Source organism: Sarcophilus harrisii, chromosome 4 (assembly GCF_902635505.1).
Source record: "Sarcophilus harrisii chromosome 4, mSarHar1.11, whole genome shotgun sequence".
Lineage (NCBI taxonomy): Eukaryota > Metazoa > Chordata > Mammalia > Dasyuromorphia > Dasyuridae > Sarcophilus > Sarcophilus harrisii.
Window position 1 is genome coordinate 278387348 of NC_045429.1, and position 24700 is coordinate 278412047.

Below are 24700 nucleotides of genomic sequence, written 5' to 3' on the forward strand. Positions count from 1 at the left end.
CAATTCTAATTTAATGTAATGAGCAATCTATCCCAGAAAATAGATGGTAGAAAGGTGAGGGATAAAAGGTATGGAATATTACATATTTTTTCCATTTTAGTCAAGTTATAAACTGGTTTTCCTTAAGTGTTTTTCTTTGTTACAGGGAGAAGCCAGTGGTGCCATATTGGAAAAATGACTATAATGTAAAAAACAAAAGTCAATAAACATTTTCAAAAATAATGAGCCAGAAAAACATAACTGGTCTAACAAGCAATTTACTGTGGCATTCCAATATCTTGATTTACACTGGTTCACTTTTCCTGGATTCACCCTTGTTTGGTTCCCTCTTCACCTACTGGTTCTGATCCTAGATGAGGGGAAGGGAAGGGAGAAGAGAATAAGCATTTATACAGTAACTACTATGTGCCAGGCACTGTGCTAAGCACTTCATAAATAAATATTATCTCATTTGCTTCTCATAACATTCCTTTGAAGTAAATGCTGTTATTATCTCCATTTTACAGTTGGGGAAATCAAGGCAAACAATTTAAATGACTTGCCTGAGGTAAAACAGCCAGTGCCTGAGAATTTGAATTCAGATCTTTTTGAATTTAGGCCCACCACTCTATCCATTGCACCACCTAGTTGCCTCTGGGTTCTCGGACTGTCTGCCACTCATTTGGCTTGGTATTCTAATTCTGTTCCTGATTTTTGCCTTACACAAGAATTCCCTTTAATCCTCAACCATAGATTCTATAATCACCGTCCCAAGCTTCCATCTCTTGTATCTAGTGCTCAGCTTTTATCGCTAACAACATGAACAGGACATTGAGTCTTTGGAAGAGACAGATAGGCATGAAAAATATACCTCTAATAAACTGTCATTTATTTTCTCACATTCTGTACCTCTAAATGCTGCTCCTTCTCCTGAAAATTTTTCTCTAGCTGCTCCACTCTCTGCTGTTGCTGGACCTGCTCCGTAAACAGCTGATCCTGTAACTCCTGAAGCTCCTCTTCCATCTTCACAATCTCTTTCTGGGTCCCCTTGTGGCTCTGCTGCTTCACACTCAGAACAGCCACTTGTTTCTCCTGAACCTTCACCTTCAGCTTGAGGATCTTGGCCATTGTCTTCTTAAGTATGTCCAAGCTGCTCTGAGATTGTGACAAGCTGGGGTCTTTGTGCTCCTTGCTCTGCAGCACTGTTGCTTTTTCTGAAATATTCTGAAGGTCATCCTCTGCTACTCTCTCCCTACTTGGTCCAGGAGAAGCCAATTTTTGGTCTGTGTTTTTAGGGGCCTCTTTGGACATTTCGGCTTTTCCACAGGACTTCCCTGACTGCTCATAGTAATGGGACACTTTATTTACTTTGGTTCTGGAGTTTGAAGAGCCCTCTGCTCCAGGGCTATCCAACTCCTCCAAACTACATTTCCTTTTGGTTCTTGAGCACTTAACTACTGCCCTATTGTTCCTCAAGGCAAGACATAAGTGGATCTTGTCCCAGTCTTCTTCTACTACTTCATATTCATATTCTGCATTCTCCTTATTTTCTAGTGGAACTCCAAGCTGGATTTGGTCTCCCTCCCGAATAGGATAAGCCTTTAAAGGTTCCAGGCGTTCTTTGTTCAGCCAAACACCATTCAGACTCTAGGGAATGAGGAAGAGATAGAAATGAATAAGCTTCACAATGTTTACTCTTCTTAATGAAGGTCTCTCTTTTTCTGCATCCTCAGAAAAAAAAAAATTCTTGAGAATAAATTTCAAAAAAAGTAAACAACTATTCTTAGAAACAGCATTTTTTAAGTGCAACTTCAGTTTATCTCCAATATATTTTATATTCATGTCTCTATATTGAGAACTAGCTACAAAATAGGCAGAAATTACTTTCAATTTCATTAATAATAATAAAAATTCTTAACACTTTGAGATTAACAAAGTACAATATGTACAAATGTCATTTCATTTGATCTTTAAAACAACAACAAAAAGGGACCAAATATTAAGAAGTGTTAAGAATTATTATTGTGGCAACTGAAGTTGAACATAGTTGAATGACTATCCAGGGGTCATAAAATTACTGTCTGAGGAAGTATTTGGACACATTTTCCTAATTCCAAGTCCAAGACTCCTGAAGAATCACTAAAACAAATACTACAGGCATGGAAGGGAAAGTGAATTTAAGTCATCTCTTATTATGAAATGTAAAAAATTCAATCAGACTACAGACAGTTTCTAATGGTGATGTCAGTGAAGTGGAACACACCTAAGAGTGTTCTAGAAACACCTGCACAGAGGACAAAACCAAAACATTCCTCAGAACTTACTAGCTGGGGTCCCTTGAGCAAATTCCTTTGTCCCTCTGGGCCTCAGTGTCCTCATTTATCAAGTGAAAAAGGTCAGATGCTCTCCAAGCTTCCTGCTGGTTTCTTATAATCCTACATACACTAGGGGAAGTGTAGTTTAGTGGAGAAGGCCTGGTTTTAAGAACACTTCATATACTTCTGGATTCTGTGGCTTGGGGCAAATCCTGTAACTCCTTAAAATTCTCTGGTATCTACCTTCACAAATTTGTTGTGAGGATGAAAACAACAATGTAGATAATCTCTTGTCAAATTTAGAGAGCTACGTGGACAGCTATTATTATAATAAAACATACAAAGCACAAAAAAAAACCCCAAACAAAATAACAACCAAGAAAGGAACACCAATGTCTTATACTGAGCATTCGCAGGCTGAAACAATTAATGGCACCAAAAACATGGCTTTTCTTCCAGCTGATTCACTCATTAAGCACTTATGAACTACTGTGCTCACTGCAATGGGAGACAACTGGGAAAAATGTAAATAAGAAGACAATATAGGTCTTATGCTTGAATAATGTAGTCTAGTTGTGGAGAGAAAGTGTAAACACATGAAACCAGAGAACAAAACAATGTAATATATAAACAAATATGAAGTTATGAACCATAAATATAAACCATAAATTCTTTAGTATTTCAGAATAAAAAAAAAAATAAAAGGGCCAAATTAATTCATGGGAAAAGTAGATTTTGAGCTAGGCTTGAAAAAAGTATGGGATTGAGATCAGTAAATATAACTAGGAGACATCTTAAGAAGACTCTTATGCATTTGAGATCCCAGGTTTAACTTTGGGGGCAGTTCAGAGATGAAGACCCAAAATAAAGTTAAAATACTGACATCAATTGAATATTGATGATGTGTATATACACATCACAGACAAGTTCTGACTCTTATCTTTCTGTCAGTTTAATTCAATCCAAAGATCAGAGGAAGAATAGTAGAATAATTCAAGAGCAACAAGTAGATAGCATGTGATAGGATTTCTTATATATACTTCTTTCCAAGGTTCTCAAATGTAGGAATTCTGCACTCAAGATTTTCCCTACTATAATCTCTGGTGCCTCTTTTTCTAACATTTTGTTGAAGAGCTGGGTTAAAGACAGTATATGCCCTTGACTTCTGTACCCTAGCATGGATTATTTGGCCAACCCATTCTCCCAAACTGTTTCGAGTAGCCTTGAAGAAACCAGTTATCACTGATGGCAAACCTCTGACTTAAACAATACCTGACATATTAACAAAGGACAAAGTAGCTACAATTTAGTAGCTATAAGAAACAGGAATGAACTTAGAAAAAAATTAAATATGATATTGTATAAATAGCAAATTTCTTAAAGTAAAAAAGCAAGCTGATTATGAAAGTCAAGGTCAAGGTACAAAAATTAAGTAAAACTCAGAAAGCAAAGGTGGATTTAGTTATCAGGGTTAAAAACAACTGAGTTAATATGAAACAGAGGTTTGAAGAGAGGTAAAGGAGATTAAAGGGATAAAGAAGCAACGACAGAACTAAAGAGATCAGCTTAAAACTATGACGGTACACAATGACTACCAAATATTTTGTTTGCAGGCCTTCTCAAATCTCCCATATTGGAGAAGTGTTCATTCTACTGTATAATCTTTCCTTTGATTCACTAGATTTCCCTCTGTCTCTCTCTTAACTCTTGGTGCCACCTAGTGGCATAATTTATAAATCTTCCTACACATGTCTGCTTTTCAGTCAGGAAAAAAAGATGAAGGCACACAGATGCCTGATAGGCCATTCACATTTCAAAAGATTTAGAGTTGGAAGGGACTTCAGAAGCCACATAATTAAATTTCCTCATTCTACAGATAAGGAAATAAGCTTCAGATAAGTGACTTGTCACAGAGGTAGAAAGTACCACATCCTATTCCAAAATGCTAAAGACAAAAATGATGATATATAATAGTAGTCAACGTTAGGTGGTGTTTGGGGAAGAGAGAAACACTAGGACAATGTTGGTGGAATTGTAAACTGGTCTAATCATTAAGGAAAATAATAAGGATAATTATATAAGAAGTCACTAAATTGTTCATACTATTTAATCCAGCAATGCTATTACTGGTCATATATCAAGAAGTTATATGGAGGAGGAGAGGGAGAAGAAATGCTACAATATATAACAAATTATTTTCTGAGGCACTTTTTGTGGTAGCAAAAATTTGAAGATAAAATAGTGCTATGTAGTGGAGATTAAAGGTAAAAACATGGTCCCTGTGCTCAAAGAGCTCATATTCTAATGGGAAATATGCCATGCAAAATGAAAGGTAATTCATAATGACATTAAAAAAAATCAATTTGGCAACTGAGTAGAAGATGGAGTAGAATGAGGAAAAACTTGAGGCAGGAAGACCAATCACAAGTCTAGTGCAACAGACCAGGCATGAGATAATAAAGACCTGAACCAGGGTGGTGCCTAGGTAAACAGAAAGAAGGGAATGTATACAAAGATTTGTAAGGGCAAAAATCAACAAGACTTGGCAAAAGAATGGATATGGGAGGTGAACAAGAATAGAGAGAAGATAACACCAAGGTAGTGAGTTTGATTAATTAGGGGGAAGATGGTGCTCCTGAAAATAATGAAAACCTAGTCTACAGACTAGGAATATTTGGAGAAGAGGAGTTTTTTGGTTTTTTTCCCAAATGTGTTCAGACATGTTTCAGTCACATTCAGACAGTTTGAGAGGTCCAAGAAACAATTAGTGATTCAAGACCGAAGCTCAGGAAAGAGGTTAGGGGAAGGTATCTAAAAATCATCCACATAAAAATGATTAACTGAACCCATACAGTGATCAGATCACCAACAAAAATGGTATAGAAGGGAAAAGAAAATGTGATCTTTGGGATTTCTCCATGGTTAGTGACAGGATGTGGTTAAGAATCTAGTAAAGTGGAAACTGAATGGATGTCCATCAGTTGGGAGAATGGCTGAATAAATTGTGGTATATGAAAATTATGGAATATTACTGTTCTGTAAGAAATGACCAACAGGATGATTTCAGAAAGGCCTGGAGAGACTTACACGAACTGATGCTGAGTGAAATGAGCAGGACCAGGAGATCATTATATACCTCTACAACAATACTAGATGATGACCAGTTCTAATGGAGCAGTAATGAACTGAACTAGCTATACCCAGAAAAAGAACTCTGGGAGATGACTAAAAACCATTACATTGAATTCCCAATACCTATATTTATGCACACCTGCATCTTTGATTTCCTTCACAAGCTAATTGTACAATAATTCAGAGTCTGATTCTTTTTGTACAGCAAAATAATGTTTTGGTCATGTATACTTATTGTGTATCTAAGTTATATTTTAATATATTAACATCTACTGGTCATCCTGACATTTAGGGGAGGGGTGGGGGGGGTAAGAGGTGAAAAATTGGAACAAGAGGTTTGGCAATTGTTAATGCTGTAAAGTTACCTATGTATATATCCTGTAAATAAAAGGCTATTAAATAAAAAAAATTAAAAAAAAAAAAAAAAGAATCTAGTAAAGAAGACTGAGAATTGGATCAGACAGGCAAACTAGAGAGCAGTGTCAACCAAATTTAAGAGAACCAGATGATCAAAAGTGTCAAGGAAGGAAAAAAAGGATCAACTGGAGATGAGCAGAAGTAATATCATTAGAAAGGGAAGGGGAAAAGCAGAGAATCAGTCTGAAATGTCTCAAGGATATAGGACAATAATTCCAAAATGATCTTTCACATTGTCACTAACTTAAATTTTGTGGGTTTTTTGAAGGAAAAAAAAAATGCTACAAGTATTATGGGATGGGATACATCAAACACAGTCTCCTAAACCATTTATTAAAAACTATGAAACATTCATTCTGGATGAATGCTCTAATCACAAATTTTTGCATATTTGTCTTTCAGTGTTAAAAATAAAATTCAAAACAGTCAAAATTTCATTAAAAAAAAAAACAAAACCACAGTTTCTATCTCTATATTTAAATGCTCATTTTCTAACTATCCCAATAGTCAAGAGTGGCCCTTGTGTGACAGATTATGATAATATGATCTGAGATCTTTTTAATTTTTTATTAGAACAGCATATCATCTAAAGGCCTCTTAGCATATATCCTCAGGCAAAAATGGAACAATGAAATTGAGTAGCTGAAACTGGATCATTTATCAACTAAGGGTGAAAGCCAGGATGCACAGTATACCAGTCAGAGGGAGCCATACACAAAAAAATTCTGGTTTGCAAAAATGGAATTTTTTTCCTGGTGGCTGCTTCCCTGACAACTCCCATTTTCTATCTCAGGCATATTTTTTTGAAAGGGACACAAAAATACAGCATGCAGTAATGAATGCTAATTGTCTTTAAATGTGCATAAATATCCTAAAGAGTTCTTTTATCAGTAAGTTGCTTCTTTTTTAGGAGTGGTTGTAGAGGGCCACAACTCAGAAAAAGTGTCAGAAAAAGTGTACTTAAGTCTAGGTCAGCAAGGTACATATAGTTAACTATATACTTAATACTTAGTATGGTGATATAATGGTTGCACACTGCTCAGTGGGCTGTAATGTTCTACAGCTGATGCATGCTCAGTATGGTGTGGTGATGTAATTGTACTGAAGTATTTAAGGGCTTAGGGAGGGACACAAAGGTCTCAGCCACAGACATAAGAGAAGATGCCAGATTCCGGACTCTTTGACCAGTCACTTGGTACACTCTTCTGCTTCCTTAAGTCCTCCACTAAAACCAAGGACTCGGGCTAACCCTGAGGTCCTCCAGAGAGCTAGTCCAGACATTACAGAGCTTATATGAAAAAAGACAACTCTGGAATAACGGAATATAAAGTTAATACTGAAACATAGTCTATACATGTTATAAGGTCTTGCTTCTCAAAAATGTTGCCTTTGTTGTGGTTGTTCAACAGCTTTTAAAATATGTTAGACTTGAAGTCTTGGGAAAGGTCTCCAAACTTCATCCCTGAGCCTTTTCTTAAAAGAAAAGGATTAAGCTACCACATGTTTGTATTTTCTTTCTTCCCAAAGAAAGAAAAATCAAGGGAACATTTACACTCCCAGGCAGACCTTTGATTTAAAAAATAAACTCTTACCTTAAAATTGTGCATAACTTCACTTTCCTTCCAAAATCCTAAAACCAACTACCCTGATGCCCTTTATTCAAATATTTATCCAAAGAGTGCCTTGCTTAAACTGCTGAGTTAAATGATTTGGTATTTATATATCAAAACCCTTCTGCTACACAGTGTAAAAAGCAACTCCATCATACAGCAGGAAGGTGCTTTCTCAAACAGCATGAATTCTGCATTCATGTTTGTACAAAATGAAGGCCTACTGGGTCTTCTCATGGAGTTTTGAGTCCTCTTCTTCCTACATCTCCCATAAGTGCTTGGTTCTGGCATAGAAGATAAAAATTGCTATCACAGAGTTTTAGTAGCCACAGAATTACTGAACTAACAATTTCTTGAAGGTGTTCATACATCAGAGGTGGCCCTGAAGCCTGGTTTTTAAAAAGAGATGGAGGAAAAAGAAATACATCAATCCCTAGAAAGAAATGATCAGAGCAGCAAATAAGGATCCACTGGGATTAAGGGATAGATTTAGAAGGCATGGACTCTAGAAATAGCTGTCTACTAGCATACCCCTAGGCAAAACAGTACTTATTGGACCTCAAGTTCAACATGAGTTAACATTATGATAAGCTGACCAAGAATAATATTGTAATCATAGGTTCCAGCAAGAAAGACAAAACACCCAATATGAGGTGACAATCTCGCTGAATTCTATCCTGATGTAGACAGATAGTATGTATCATTCTGGGCCTCACATTTTGAGAAGGCCACTGGTAAAGGGGGGAGGAGGGGGCGGGGCGGGGTGCAGTTAGATGGCACAGTGGATAAAAGTACTGGGCTGAGAGTTAAGAAGACTTCAAGTTTAAATCTGGCCTCAGACACAATGCATGTGTGTGACACTGGACAAATCATTTCCTCTTGTTTGCCTCAATTTCCTCATCTGTAAAATGAGCTAGAGAAGGAAACAGCAAATCACTGTAGTATCTCTGCCAAAAAAAACTCCAAATGAGGTCACACAGAATCTAATATGACTGAAATGAGTGAAAAATAACAATTGGTAACCTGGAAGTTACCATGAAGAATACACCTAGGATTGTGAATGGTCTTGAGTTCATACTATGTAAAAACTAGGTGAAAGAACTAGGGATGACTAAAGCCTAGAAAAAACTTAGAAGGGACACAGTAACTATCTACAACTACTATTAGCGTTGGACTTCTCAGGAAAAAAAAAAAAACCCTAGGAACAATTAGTAAAATTGAAAAGATAGGGGCAGCTAGGTGGTGCAAGTGGATAGAGCACCATCCCTGAAGTCAAGAGGATCTAAGTTCAAATCTGTCAAATCTGGTCTCAGATGCTTCACACTTTCTAGCTGTGTGACCCTGGGCGAGTCACTTAACCCCAATTGCCTCAGCGAAAAAAAATTTTTTTTGAAAAGATAAATTTTAAGTTTGATAAATGGAAAATTCTCCTACAGAAAACTTATCCAAATGCGGAATTGGCTACACCTTGGATTTTCTGTTACTAAAGAGACTGAAGCAATGGACTGATATTGGCCTCTGGGTACTTAATTTCTATACCTTGACCTTGGAAATACTTTCATAGTCAGCTTGCTATTGTTACTCTAAGAAGTTTGCTTTCATGTGTACAATATCCAATTTAATTTTTTCTAAGTTCATTCCTATTTCATGTAGCTCCTAGACTGTGGTTGCTTTCCTTCAGCCAATCAACATTTATTAAATACCTACTATGTGCCAGGTAAACAGTGGGAGATAAAATAGCTAAATGATCTCATACTGTTCCAAAGCTGAACCTTAACTACCAGTGGAGGGAGAGTTAAGCCTTTGAATAGCACTATTTATTATTTGCCAAACACTATATTAAGGGCTTTTACAAATATTAACTCATTTGAGCCTAACAACTCAGAAAGGTAGGTACTATCTGCATTTTATAGTGGAAGAAACTGAGAAAAAGGAGTTAAGAGGCTTTCACAGGCCCATATTATCTTGAGGCCACATTTGAACTTCCTAACTCCAGGTGCACAGAGGCCAGTTTATAGTGCTACACAAATAACCCTCATACCTGAAGGTTCTGATTCAGTGTTAACTGGAAAAGGACTTTGATGAACTTTAACTATAGACACATAAGACACACCCTATTGCCCAATTTTCCTAGCTGCCTTCCTAAATGTCTATCAGCAGAACACACTAACACACATCGAAAAGATGAGAACAAGGAAACAAGATGTCACTTTGTTGCAAGCATCAGCCCTGGTTGCTTCTCTACCAGTTTCATGTAATATGAGCACTCTGTTTTAGCAGAACTATAATTGCCTAGTATTGCCCAGAACGACAAAGACCACACTGCCTCTTCCCATTTAATTTGACTACATGCAACCTAGACATTCAGAAAAGCCAGTACTCTCAATAGCCAGTGGCATACCAGATTCTGCTGCTTCACAGTACTGCCCCTACTATCATGACAAGTAGGAGCTACAGAAAATGACAGAGCTTTTTTTGTTTGTTTTTTGTTTTTGTTTTTGGATGAGGCAACTGACTTGCCCAGGGTCACACAGCTAGGCAGTAGTATCTGAGGTCCTCCTGACTTCAGAGCTGGTACTTTATCCACTGCATGTTGCCCCCTCAAATGATAGAGCTTTAAGAACCTACTACAAATTGTAAATAAAAAGCTTAAAAAAAAAAAAACTACAACAAAGTAGTACTTTGTTAAAAGAGCAAGGACAGAAAGACAAAAAATTGAAGTTGTTATGATCTTAAAGTTTATATTGTCCAGAGGATGGGGGTGGGGAAAGATAAGTAAATACAAATTTGAAGAAAGAACAAAGAGCATAAACTGGGAGTGGGAAAGGGAAAACTCTAAAAAGGTTTTAAGGACATGTCCTCCTGAGCCTTAGGCTCTCTCAGATGAATTCCGACTCCACAAACTCACAGACTCAGAAATGGAAGAAAGCTTGGAGGAGAAATTCTTAAACCATTTTCACATCATACACTCCCCACTCCCATCATCTGATGAAACCAAAGGCTCATTCATATGGTTAAATCAACAATTTAGTGTTGTTAGACAATTCTCAGATGAAGAAATTGAAACTATTTCTAGTCATATGAAAAGATGCTCCAAGTCATTATTAATCAGAGAAATGCAAATTAAGACAACTCTAAGATACCACTACACACCTGTCAGATTGGTTAAGATGACAGGAAAAAATAATGATGATTGTTGGAGGGGATGCGGGAAAACTGCGACATTGATGCATTGTTGGTGGAGTTGTGAACGAATCCAACCATTCTGGAGTAGTTTGGAACTATGCTCAAAAAGTTATCAAACTGTGCATACCCTTTGATCCAGCAGAGTTACTACTGGGCTTATATCCCAAAGAGATCATAAAGAAGGGAAAGGGACCTGTATGTGCATGAATGTTTGTGGCAGCCCTTTTTGTAGTGGCTAAAAACTGGAAACTGAATGGATGTCCATCAGTTGGAGAATGGCTGAATAAATGGAGAATGGCTGAATAAATTGTGGTATATGAATATTATGGAATATTACTGTTCTGTAAGAAATGACCAACAGGATGATTTCAGAAAGGCCTGAAGAGACACGAACTGATGCTGAGTGAAATGACCAGGACCAGGAGATCATTATATACTTCAACAACAATACTATATGATGACCAGTTCTGATGGACCTGGCCATCCTCAGCAATGAGATCAACCAAATCATTTCCAATGGAGCAGTAATGAACTGAATCAGCTATGCTCAGAGAAAGAACTCTGAGAGATGACTAAAAACCATTACATTGAATTCCCAATCCCTATATTTATGCCCACCTGCATTTTTGATTTCCTTCACAATCTAATTGTACAATATTTCAGAGTCTGATTCTTTTTGTACAGCAAAATAACGGTTTGGTCATGTATACTTATTGTGTATCTAATTTATATTTTAATATATTTAACATCTACTGGTCATCCTGCCATCTGGGGGAGGGGGTAGGGGGGTAAGAGGTGAAACATTGGAACAAGAGGTTTGGCAATTGTTAATGCTGTAAAGTTACCCATGCATATAACCTGTAAATAAAAGGCTATTAAATAAAAAGAAAAAAACAATTTAGTGTTGTTAGTGGAAACCAATGATAATGAAATGAGATTCCCCCCACCCCCCACCCCCATCTATTCAAGGTTATAGGCCTTTTGAAATCTATCTATGTACCACCTTGGCGGCACTGGGGGCCCCAAGTTAAGAACCCCTAGTTAAGAGGCTAATCTAATTGAATTCCTTTATTTTACAAATGAGGAAACTGAAGCCTAGATAAGTTAAAAAACTCACCTAAGGGCACACAGGCGATGAATGTAAGAGGGGAAGATTTGAACCCAGACTTTGACTTCAAAGTTCCATGCCTTTTCCACTGTATCATGCTGCCTCTCCAACTCATATTCAGTTCTTTTGCCTTCTTTTCTCCTTTCTATACTCCATTGATGATTTTATTCATTCTACCATTTTCAACTACCTGTTCTATACAAGTAATTCCTAGCTCTCTAATTAGGATTACTTTCCTGATGTTCAGAGCCACATACTTCCTATTAGATATCTTTACCTAAATCCCTAAAGGGATTGAAAACTTAATATCCTCAAACTAAGCCTCTTATTATCTCAGGTGTGGTAGAGAGGAAATACAGGACTGTGTAGAGGAAAGAGCATTTTATTTGTTATGCAGAGTGACCCAAATTGTGATCCTCTCCCCACACTTACTAGCTATGTGATTTTGGGCAAGTCCCTTAGCCTGTTTAAGCATTAATTTCCTCATTTATGAAAATAGGATAAAAGTAATTTACTAGAGTGAAGTTTAAATGAGACAATCTCATTTGCAAATATTTTAAACTTTATGTAAATGACCTATATTATTTCCCCCTAAACCAGTTGCATCTTTGATCTTTGTCATTTCTACTCAAGGAAACATCAATCACCTAGTCTTACATGTCCATAATCTTGGGATTGTCTTTGATTCTTTCTTCATCTATTATATCTGGTCAATTATCAGGTCATGTTGATTCCAACCCATCAACACCTTTAAAAGCTGTCTTTTTCTACTCTATTTCTTCTGCTCCTACTCTAGGACAAGACCTTATTACCATCCAGCCTTACAATCACAATAATCTTCTCTGGACAACAAAGTAATCCTTTTTATGTAAAGATTTATTAGCATCTTCTCAAAAACTTCCAGAGAGTTATTCACTACTAACTGAATAAAGTTCAAATTCCATTGACTGGCATTTCAAGGATCTCTATAAACTAGCGAAGTATTTTTCAGTTAGTTTTCTGTACAATATTTTTCCAGTTTGCTACATACTCTTATTCTCTAACTGAACAGAACTACTTTCTACTCCTATACTGCATAATGAACTCTCTTGCCTTCATCATTGTTCATGCAATTATCTACAAGTTGAATGCCTTCCTTGTTCTCTGCTATCTCCTTTACGAGGCCTTCCCTGATTCTGCCCATCTCTCCCGTGACTTCATTCAATGGAATTCATGGTACTTTGCTTTGAAATTCTCTAATGCATTTATCATACAGTACTGTATATTATAGTAATCTGAGAGTCCCTATCTTCTCTTCCTCTTAGACTATAAGCTATAGGAAGGCAGGGACTATTATATTTAAAACTTTCTACCTCCACATGGAAAGTACTGAATAATTGTTTGGTAAATGAGCAAGCTCCTCAAATAGCATCTGTCCCAAATCAGGTATCATTTTGAAGATCATTAGGATGAGGACCACTGGAGAACTATGAATTCTTCTACCTTGTTGTCCATCATTGTCCATTGGCCCTCAGCATTCTGCTTGAAAACACAGTGGTTTCGAGAAATCATCAATGGACAAATTTTTGAAAGCAGCTGGTATGTGACATCGAATCCTCGACCAATTGTAATCTGCAAAGACAATGAAAATGAAAAGCAAAATTAAATAAAATACTGAAAGAAAAGGTGTTTGCAATGGTATTAATTAGGAGTATTGAAAACATTTTACAGAGAAGACCAGAATTATCTTTAACTAAATATGTTCATATAGCCATAAATGTGATGTGCCTTCCTCCCTGGGTACCTTTACTAGTTTTCATATCAACTAAATTTTCTCATGTCTCCTTTCTCTTTCTCACAGAATCATTCACACAGCAAATAATTAAAAAGAAAATCAACAAAACTAATCAACATATTTAAAAAAAAAAAGACTAACAATACATGCAATGTTTCATATCTTTGAGACAACCTTCCAATCAACATGTACTCTACAAAGTAGTGAATGGGGTATCTTCTCATCCTTCTCTGAGGCCAAAATTGTTCAAGAATACAATACACATAATGATCTCAACAAGTAAGTGGAGGAACACAACTCAACTATACAACAATTGAAAATGATTACTGCAAAATTGTAGAGGTCATTGTGTATATTGTATTATTGACTCACCTAACTTTGTATCCAGTCACGTATTTCCACCTTTCTTTGTAATCTTTATAATCAATGTTTCTTATAACATAAAAAGATTCTATAACATAAATTTTAATCTACTTTATTTCTAGTTCTTTGCTACCACAAAAAGTACAGGCACAAATATTTTGGTAGATGTGGGACCTTTCTTTTTTATCAATTACTTATCTGAGGTATATGCCTAATAGTGGAATTCCTGGGAGAAAAAACACTTTAGCCACTTCATTTGCGCAATTGTAAACTGCTTTCTAAAATGGTTGTACCAATTCATAGCTGTCAACAAATGGATTAGTCCCTATAATAAAGTGGAACAGAAAGGAATATTACTAGGTATGAAGCAAAATCTCAGAGTTGTTTGACATATTCTTTTATTATTAATCATTTAGATCATTCTTCCATATAATAGTTATGTTTCACAAGTATTTTGAGAACTGCTTTTTTATATACTTTCACTATTTACTGGGAAATGAAAGGTGTTTGTCTACATTGTTTAGCAGCCTACTTAATATACAGATTTTTTCCCCCTAGTGGCCACTCACCACTTTCTTTCTTAAACTAGATAAAAAGGAAGTGCACACTGTGTCTACACAAGCCAGAGGGAGGTGCTTAGCTACAGCACAGATCAGTAACCTAAATCACTTGATCCTAGCTCTGCAGACCAACTGTGAGACCTCTAATCCCCAGTGCAGAAGGCAAATCATGAGCTCCGGAACCAGCCAACAAAAGGTAGAACTAGCCTGGGCCAACCCAGCACGGTGGGCAAGTCATAAGCCCTTGAAGCCCTAGTGTGGAAAGCCAATGATCAGGCCCTAGAGATACTTGGAACAGTGCCCCCTCTGACCCAGAAACAGAAATCAACTTTATGTTGATTTCTGTCATGAAACAGGCTTTAAAAAATGAGTAATAAACAGAAAAGAATTAACCAGTAAGCTACTACAGCAACAGGGAAGATCAAATACAAACTCAGAAGAGGACAACAGTGTCAAAATGTCTACATATGAAGCCTCAAAGGGAAATATGAATTGGTCCAAATCCCAAAAAATCCTCTTGAAAGAGCTCAACTTGGGGAGTGAGAAGATAAGGGAGAAAAATTTGGAATATAAAGTATTAGAAAAATGAATATTGAAAACTATCTTGACATGTATTTGGAAAATTTTTTTTAAAAAGGAGGAAAAAAAGAAAAAAGAATGCCACAACACACATTTTTGCATATGTGGGACTTTTCTATTTATGTCTTTAACATTCTTGGTCTAGGAGGAAAAAAACTAAGTCAAAGGATATGAACAGCTTAGTGAATTGTATGCTACAATTCCAAATTGGTCTTAAAAAGAATTAGACTAGCTCACACCTCTAATAGTTTATAGGTGTATACGTATCTTTCCATAGCTTCTGCAACTTGGCAATTACCATTTTTAATGTCTTTCAATTAAATGTGTATAAGACCAAGAAAAAAAAAAAAAAGAGTTCAAAAAAGATTTTAAAAATACAATAAGAGAGGTAGAAGAAAAATTGGGGAAAGAAATGAGAATTATGAAAAAGGGATCAACAGCTTGAAAAAGGAAGAACAAAAAAATATAGAAGAAAACAACTCCTTAAAAACAGAACTGGTTAAATTGAGTGGGAAAAATCCACTGACAAAAGCAACTCTTATCAGCAGAATTGGCCAAATGGAAAAAGCTAACCGAAGAAAATAATTCCTTAAAAATTAGAATCAAGCAAATGGAAGCTAATGATTGTATGATATCAAGAATCAATCAAATAAAAGCAAAAGAATTAAAGTAGAAAATATAAAACACCTCATTTGAAAAACAACTGACCTAGAAAACAGATTCAAGTGAGACAATTTAAGAATTACTGGACAACCCTGAAAGCCATAATCAAAAAAAGAAGAATCTAGATAGCATCTTTCAAGAAATGATCAAAGAAAAATAACCTGGTAAGTAATACTAGAAGCAGAGGGTAAAATAACCACTGAAAAAAATCTACTGATACCTTCCCATAAAGAGATCCATAAATGAAAACTTCAAGGAATATTGCAGCCAAATTCCAGAACTATCATGTCAAGGAGAAAATACTGCAGTCAGTCAGAAAGAAACAATTCAAAAGTCAAAGAACCACAGTCAGGATTACCCAAGGCTTGGCAACTTTTACATTAAAGGATCAGAAGACATTGAAACATGATATTCTAAAAGGCAAAGGAACTAGAATTACAACCAAAATCACCTACATAACGAAACAGGCAGGATCATCAAACTTTGCTGATGAAAAGACCGGAGACAAATGGAAAATTTAATGTTCAAATAAAAGAGAAACTTTTTTAAAAGATAAAAGGAAAGAAAAATACATGTTATTTAATAAGCTTAAACTGTTTACAACCATACACAGGAAGGTGTTAGAAAGAGTATACAGAGATAAAGGGTATCTTATACACATACCCTTTGATTTTGACTCCAAGAGGGAATCAATACATAGTGACATTTGCAAATCAGAAATAAGATGGGAAAGGTTAAAGAAAAAGAAAAGGGGGAGGGGAAGCTGATAGAAGAGAAGCCAAATCCAGAACAGTAAAGGGGAAAAGAAAAGGGAGAGGAGGGCTGATAGAAGGCAGATTGAAAGAAGCGGTGGTAAATACTGATAAGAAGGGACAACGTGGAAGGAAAGGAAAAATATAAACAGGAAAGATAAGGTAGAGGGAAATGCAGTTAATAATCATAACTGTGAATGTGGTTGGGAAGAACTCTACCATAAAATGCAATTAGATAGCATAGTGCATTAAAAATCAGAATCCTACATCATATTGTTTATAAGAAACACATCAGAAGCAGAAATACACACAGAGTAAAGGTAGAAGATTGGAGTAGAATATATTATACTTCAGCTGAAGTTAAAAAAAAAAAAAAAAGCCAAATTAAGCAATCCTGATCTCAAAGCAAAAACAAAAATAGATCTAATTTTAAAAGATCAAGAAGGAAGCTACATCTTGCTAAAAGGTACAACAGACAGTGAAGTAATACTAATATTAAATATATATGCACCAAGTAATACAGCATCCAAATTCTTGAAAAAGTTAAATAGACAGCAAAACTACATTACTGGAAGACTTCAAGCTCTCCTCAGAACTAGATAAATCTAACCACAAAATAAACAATACCAAAGTCAAGGAGGTGAACAGAATTTTAGAAAAATTAGATATGATAGATCTTTCAGGAAAACTGAAAGAGGTCAGAAAGTACTATACTTTTTTCTCATTAGTACATTGCACCTACACAAAAATTGACCATTGGAATAAAAACGGCATAACCAAAGGCAGAAATATTAAATGCATTTTTTTCAAATCATGATGCAACAAAAACTGTAATAAGGGTCCTAGAAAGAGAGACTAAAAATTAATTGGAAACTAAATAATCTAATTCTAAAGAATAAGCGAATCAAACAACAAATCATAGAAATAATACTTTTATCAAAAAGAATGACAAAAGTGAGACAACATAGCAAAACTTATGGGATGCAGACAAATAAATTCTTAAGAAAAAATTTTGAATCTCTAAATGCTTATATGAATAAAATGGAGAAAGGAGATCAATGAATTGGGCATTTCCCTAATGCATATTGATGCAAAAATTTTTTTTTAAATTAGCAAAGATTAATTTATCATCTATATACTAATGTATCATCTAGATACATTATGACCAGTGAAATTTATACCAGAAACACAAGAAAGTTTCAATATTAGGAAAACTACCAGCATAATTGACCATATCAATAACAAAAAAGAAATATGATTAAGGCTGAAAAAGGGGAACCTCAAAAGTACCAGATCAGTGTCATGAGGTGTCTCAAAAGAACTTGCAGGTTTGAACCCATTTCCTAGTCAAGGGGCTAAATTTTATTGAAAGTAATGTATTCATTACAGGATGATTGAATTATATAAAGTAAGTCCATATAGATCATCAACATTACTATACTTGACCAACAAAGCCCAATGACAAGGAATAGAAGGAGAATTCCATTAATAACTGTAGACAATATAAAATATTTGGTAGTCTACCTTACCAAGACAAACCCAGGAACTATATGACCAAAATTACAAAACATCTTTCACATAAGTAAAATCAGATCTAAACAACTGGAAAAATATCGATTGCTGATGGGGAGGTTGAACTAATAAAAATGACAATTCTACCTAAACTAACTTACTTATTCATCGACATACCAATCAAACTACCAAAAATTATTTTATATATCTAGAAAAAAAAAGACAAAATTCATCTGGAAGAATAAAAGGTCATTCATATCAAGGGAATTAATGAGAAAAAATGGAAAGGAAGGTAAGTTAGCCGTACCAAATTTAAAGCTCTATTAGAAAGTTGTAATCATTAAAACTATTTGGTACTGGCTAAGAAACAGTGATATATCAGCTACGTAAGACACAGTAGTAAGTGACTATGGCAATCTACTATTCAATAAATGCAAAGACTTCAATCTCTGGGATAAGAACTTACTATTTTACAAAAACTACTGGGGAAAACGGAAACCAGTATTTCAGAAACTAGGTACAGATCAACATTTCACACCCTTTATACTAAGAGAAGATACAAAATGGGTACATGACTTAAGATATAAAAACCACAAAAAATTAAGAGAGCAAGGAATAATTTATATATCAGATCTTTGAAGAAAGGATGAATTTATGACCAAACGAGATAGAAGACATTATGAAATACAAAACAGCTAACTTTGATTACATTTAATTTAAAAGACTTTGTACAAATAAAACCAATGCAACCAAGATTAGAAGGAAAGCAGAAATCTGGGCACCAATTTTTACAGCCATTGTACCTGATAAAGACACATTCCTCAAATATATAGCAGATTGAATAAAATTTCTAACAATGCAAGTAATTCCCCAATTGATGTGTCAAAGGCTATAAATAGACAATTTTCAAATGGAAAAAATAAAACTATCCACAGTCATATGAAAAATGTTCTAAGTCACTTGATTAGAGAAACTAATGCATTGCTGGCTGAGTTGTAAAGAGATTTAAACATTCTGGAGAGCAATTTGGGACTATGCCCAAAGGGCTAAAATAAAACCTTTGATCAAGCAATACCAGGACTAGGTCTGTATTCCAAAGGATCATAAAAAAAAAGGGAAAGGATCCAGATGTACAAAAATATTTATAGCAGCTATTTTTGTAGTGGTAAAGGATTGGAAATTAAAGGGATGCTCACCAGGTGGGGAATGGCTGAATGAGTTGTAGCATTTGAGTGTGAATGAAGTGAACTGTGAAAGCTATCTCACAAGATGGAAACAATGTTCTAAAAATTGAGTCAAAGTCTGGCTGTGCCCCAGGCCCAAGTTTTTTTCTCCAGAAATCACATGGTTTACAAAGAATAGGTTCATAAAGTCCTTTTTTTTGAGACTAAATTAAGGTCACCTTGGTATTAAAATTCCCATATAAAGTAGTAATCCTAAAGATGTGGTTGGGTTAGAAGTTTTCCCTCATTTATGACTTAGAATGTGAGGTTATCTGGTCGGACTAATCAGGGCAAAGGTCCAGCCTATAGGAATTGTTACCCCAGACCCCTACATCATTGTTTGTTCAATGTGACTTTGCCTCTTCTTGTCTAACTAGTTGGGAGGGAGACACCCTCTCTCAACTATGATAGTAGGAGAGCATCTCTTATAAACAGAGGAAAATGGGATACTGAGTCAACATAACTTTCAACAAGATAAGCATCTCATTTCATATTCTAATAATATGAAGTCTGATGGAACTAGACTGGTCTTAAGTCAGGCCATTCTCCAACTGATGGGCCTCCACTCAGTTTCCAGTTTCTACTCACTACAAAAAAGGCTGCTCCTGCTTTCTTTTGTTTTAGACCTCCTGACTTCTCAAGGAGGTGAGAACCCCCCAAAAAAGAGGTGATCACACCTTCACTGACTGCTCAAAAAAGGGGTAAAAATACCATAAAAGGAGGTGGTCACGCCCTCGCTATGACTTCTCAGGGAGATGAAAAACCAAAGAAAATGGGGAATCATATCACATTAGTGGGTTTCTGAAGGGTCTCATTTGAAACAGGTATACATAAATCCATCAATATGGCAGGTATTACACATAAATTACATAAGCATATAGTAACACAGGTTAGTAGTGACGTAACAAGAATCAACATGAGGATTTATACATGTCCATAAGTCCTAAAAATAGTCCAAAAGAAATCTATTGTCCATTACTCCATGTGCCAAGAATCCAATAATTCCTCCATGTTTTGAAGTTCTGTAATAGTCTTATCAACAATTTTTTATCTTAGGAAATCCAATGTTCCTGCTGGTTTTAAAGTTCTTTAACAGTCTCATTATCAGTCATGTTCTTTCAGTATCAGATTTTTTTTAGGTCTCCTCCTTTGCTTCGAGATTTTTCTATTTTTCTGTCTTTCTCTGCGTGCTTGTTGGCACCCATGTGGTTCCTTCTCCATCTGTAGAGATACAAGCAAACCTTTCCCCAAAGCAGTTAACTTATCTGGTCCCTTCTATTTACCACTTTCTAGATCTCTTCTCATCACCTGGCAATTACATTGGAGGTACTTGCACTGAACACTGTCCTTCTGTTGGGTTAAAAAAGCCTGAATTCTCCCAACTGTAATCCCTTTCTGCCATCTGATTGCTACTCTGCTGATTGATCACACCAGAGTCCTGAACTTCTAAAAGTGTAACCTTGCCTGCCATCATGCCCCATCTGTCTTTTGCATTATATCTTGGAGTTGGGCCCCGCCTCTCATTTCCCTGGGTCAATCTACATTCTGAGGCCCAGTGGAAGCCTTGGTTGCGTTTTGGGTTTTATTCTTTTACCCTGTCCTCTCACTCTATCTCTTTGCCTACACTGGCTCTCAGATATCCTATTTTCCCACACTGAAAGCATCAGCGAGTCTCTCTATTAGTCCCTTGCCAAGAGGGACCCTGTCTTCTCATGTTCATCAGTCTGGGTATAATAAACACTTGTGCCTACTGTGATACAACATTTTATGACCTCCTCTGAAGGAGTATCTTTGTGTAGTCCCCATATAATTCTTCTAAAAACCTCATTGGCATTTTCCTTAGCCTGTTGTCTTATCATAATTCTTTTAGCTGCATTTTCTCCAATGGTTCTTGTGACAGCTATTTGCAAATGTCCCACAAAATCAGCAAAAGGTTCATTGGGACTTTGCTCTATTTTTGTGAAAGCTTCCCCTCGCTCTTTCCCTGGGAGAGAACCCCAAGCTTTTATTGCAGCAGTAGCAATTTGTTCATAAGCTGCTATGGGGTAATTAGTCTGTGCTGAATTGTCTGTGTACTGACCTTCACCTGCTAGTTGGTCAAAGGTGATTTGTACATTAACTCCTGTTTGCCCTCTGCATTGGGCTTGAATCCTACATAATTCATGATACTCCGGAAGCCACAGCAAGTTTTGTCCAGGTTCTAAACATGTTCTTCCTATAGATTTCCAATCACTAGGAGTTAAGATGTCACAAGCCAAATTCTCTAGTAACAACTTAACATAAGACAATGTAGTCCCATAAAGAGTGTAACCTTTTTTCAAATCCTTAATTTTTTCCACATCAAAAGAAGTGTATTTTCTTCTTTGTTGACCTGAAGAGTCAAGGTATGCATTTATTTTTAAATCAGAAATATCTTTTTTTTTTTTTTTTTTGCTCCTTAACCAGTGCCTTTTGTAATCTTGTCATAGGCTACTTCATAGGTGGTACTGATTGTGTTACTGCTTCTCCCTCTACCCTTGAAGGGTTAATTGAGGGAAGTAGGTCAGGGGTTGCAGAATGCCCTAATTTCTCCTGGTGTGAAGTATCACACTCAGAATTGTATTTAACTCCATTCTTGTCTAATTGTTCATTCTTTTCACCAAATTATCTGGATCCTCCTCCTGCTCTTTCTTCTTTTTCCTTATTCTATAACTTATATAATTTCTTAAAGCCAGTTGTATTAAATTATATGTATAAAGTGTTTCTTTGGAAATTTAGTCAATTCCATCATTATTGTAGTATTCATATAGTTGCTCTCCTACTGATTTCCATTCCTCTAGATCCAATTCTTTTTCCTTAGAGAACCAAGGAGATGTGTACTGTACAGTTTCTAAAAGTTCAATAATCTGCTCCCAAGTTACAATCAAACCTTGGCTTTTCATAAGTCTGACAATGCTCTCTACACATTTTCCTTGAATTGGAAAAGAAGGCTGTTTTCTAAACCCATTTTAGCTGAAGTACTACTTTAGCCCTTTAACAAAGTTTCCTTGTCTATTTTTGTACTCACCCTAATTTCTGGGTCGAGGAGACTGTTCCACTGAAATCAGGATTGTGTCAGCCCATGTTGAGTGCCAAAATCTAAAGTTCTTTCTAAAATGTGATGTTCTCTGTTGAGGTTTTCTTGGGATCTCTGGGAGCAGCCTTCATTTCAATTCAGTAATCACAAGTGTAGCCAAGTCCAAATCCTTTATTGTCTCCTTCATTTGGGGCTTGGCTAGTTTTCTTAAAGACCTAGCTCTCTCCTTGGTTCCGAGAGCTTGAGCTCCCACCTGCCTTCTCTGGCTTCTGCATCTCCCTTGCTGAGGCTTTTAGCTTATATGCTCCACACTGAGTATAAACCAATCATTATATCACTAGGAAACCATTATTTGTTGTAGGATTAAATCAATGCTAAACTAAATTTAACCATTGTATCCTCAATTCTGTAATGTTCTCTTCTCTAAAATATAATGTTCTTTGGGAACAGGTTTCTTAAGAGGCTTCTGAAGGCAGCCTTAGTTTTAGTTCAAAGTAATAATCACCTCAAATGCAGCCAGGAGTTAAAGTCCAAATCCTTTAATTTCTCTTTCCTTCACTTGGGGCTCGGCTAGCTTTTCTGGAGGCCTTCCGGATCTTGGTTTCAGTGTTCTCCACAGGACGGCCTGCCACCACTTCTCTTGTCTTCCCCAGTTCTGTCCGACTGCCATCTCTGGCTTCTGAATCTCCTCGAATGAATCCTTCCTTGTGAGTCTCCCAAAATGCATCCTGGTTGAGGGTTCTAGCTTATATATGGTCTCTTAAAGGTGTGAACTCTAATAAGTAATAAATACATCTAAAAAACTGTTAAGCAACTTGCTAAACAACCACTGTCTCTATCAATTTCACTGACTTAGCACCTTTTAAGAATTCTAATACAATTGCTCTTAGTACCTTGTTTCAAGTTCTGACCCGTAACATCTCCTTGTAGGGTTAAATCAATTATACTGACCCATGCTAAATTAGATAACTATTGTCTCTATCAATTCCACTGACTTAAGTACCTTGTGAGAATCCTTTGTTTCAAGTTCAGAGTTCTGACCCATAACAGGCTGCCACAAATATTTTTGCACATACAGGTCCTTTTCCCTTCTCTCTTTGGGATATAAACCCCGTAGAAAAACTGTTGGATCAAAGGATATGCACTATTTGACAACTTTTAGAGCATAGTTCCAAACTGCTCTCCAAAATGGTTGGATCCACCAACAATGCATCAGTGTCCCAGTTTTCCCACATCCCCCTCCAACATACATCATTATCTTTTCCTGTCATCTTAGCCAGTTTGAGAGATGTGTAGTGATACCTTGGAGTTGTCTTAATTTGCATTTTTCTGATCAGTAGTGATTTAGAGTGCCTTTTCATATGACTAGAGATAATTGCAATTTTTTCGCCTGAAAACTGTCTGTTCATATCCTTTGACCATTTATTAGTTGGAGAATGGCTTGAATTCTTATAAATTCTTTATATTTTAGAAATGAGGCCTTGAATGTAAAAATGTTTTTCCAATTTATTGCTTCCCTTCTAATCTTGTCTGTATTAGTTTTGTTCATACAAAACCTTTTTAATTTAATAGAATCAAAATTATCTATTTTGTGTTTGATAAAGAGCTCCAGTTCTTCAGCCTTCACAGATCTGAGAGGTAAAGTATCTGATGTTCTTCCAATTTCCTTATAATATCACTATGTCAAGTCATGAACCTATTTCAACTTTTAATATAGTGTTAGATGTGGATCAATGCCATACTAGTTTCCAATTTTCCCAGCAGTTTTTGTCAAATAGTGAGTTCTTATCCCAAAAGCTGGGGTATGTCAAACACTAGGATTACTATTGTGTGTGACAAGACCACCAGCTCAAATAAATTAAGGAGATTTCTCAAGGCAAAAGCAGAAAGGAATTTTATTACAATCTCATGAGAAAGAGCATCTCCCTCCCTACAAGGAGTTAGTTAGGCAAGGAGAGGCAAGGTCGAGTTTACAGACCAGAATTATAAAGGGGCCTGGGCTAACACTCCCTATAGACTGGATCTTTGCCCTGATTAGCCAGGACAAATGACCTCACATTCTAGGTCATCAATGAGGAAAAACTTTTGACCCAAACACATCTTTAGGATTGCTAAATTACCTTACATGGGAGTTTCAATGTCAAGGTAGCCCCAACTTAGTCTTACAAAGAAAAAGTCCCACTTCTTGTAAACTATGTGATTTCTAGAGAAAGAAACCTGGTCCTGGGACCCAGCTGACCTTCACTCAGTCTTCAGAACAGTCTCCATCTTGTGAGAAAGTCTTCACAGTTTACTTCATTCACTATAGTCATTGACCTAATGAACCTAATCTATTCCACTGATCGACTACTCTTTTTCTTAGCCAGTACTAAATGGTTTTCATGACCACTTTTATAATCTAGTTTTAGGTCTGGCACAGCTAGGCCACCTTAATTGGCATTTTTCATTAATTCCCTTGAAATTCTTGATAGA

At 36.1% G+C, this 24700-nt stretch overlaps 1 protein-coding gene across 9 annotated transcripts in view; it reads right to left on the reverse strand.

Annotated features, from left to right (window-relative positions):
- The window catches only part of CMTR1 (cap methyltransferase 1), a 175434-nt gene that overhangs the window by 131175 nt on the left and 19559 nt on the right, over positions 1 to 24700 (reverse strand). For 8 of the 9 annotated variants that reach the window (XR_004233705.1, XR_004233707.1, XR_004233706.1 and 5 more), the window contains exons 2-3: positions 13230 to 13358; positions 889 to 1626 (exon numbers count right to left, since the gene is read on the reverse strand). Coding sequence is in view for 6 of the 9 variants with exons in the window: in XM_031964931.1 (XP_031820791.1) it covers positions 889 to 1626; positions 13230 to 13358 (867 nt within the window). In the remaining 3 variants the exon portion in view is untranslated. The remainder of the gene's footprint in view (positions 1 to 888; positions 1627 to 13229; positions 13359 to 24700) is intronic. The other variant, XM_031964933.1, reaches the window with a different exon arrangement.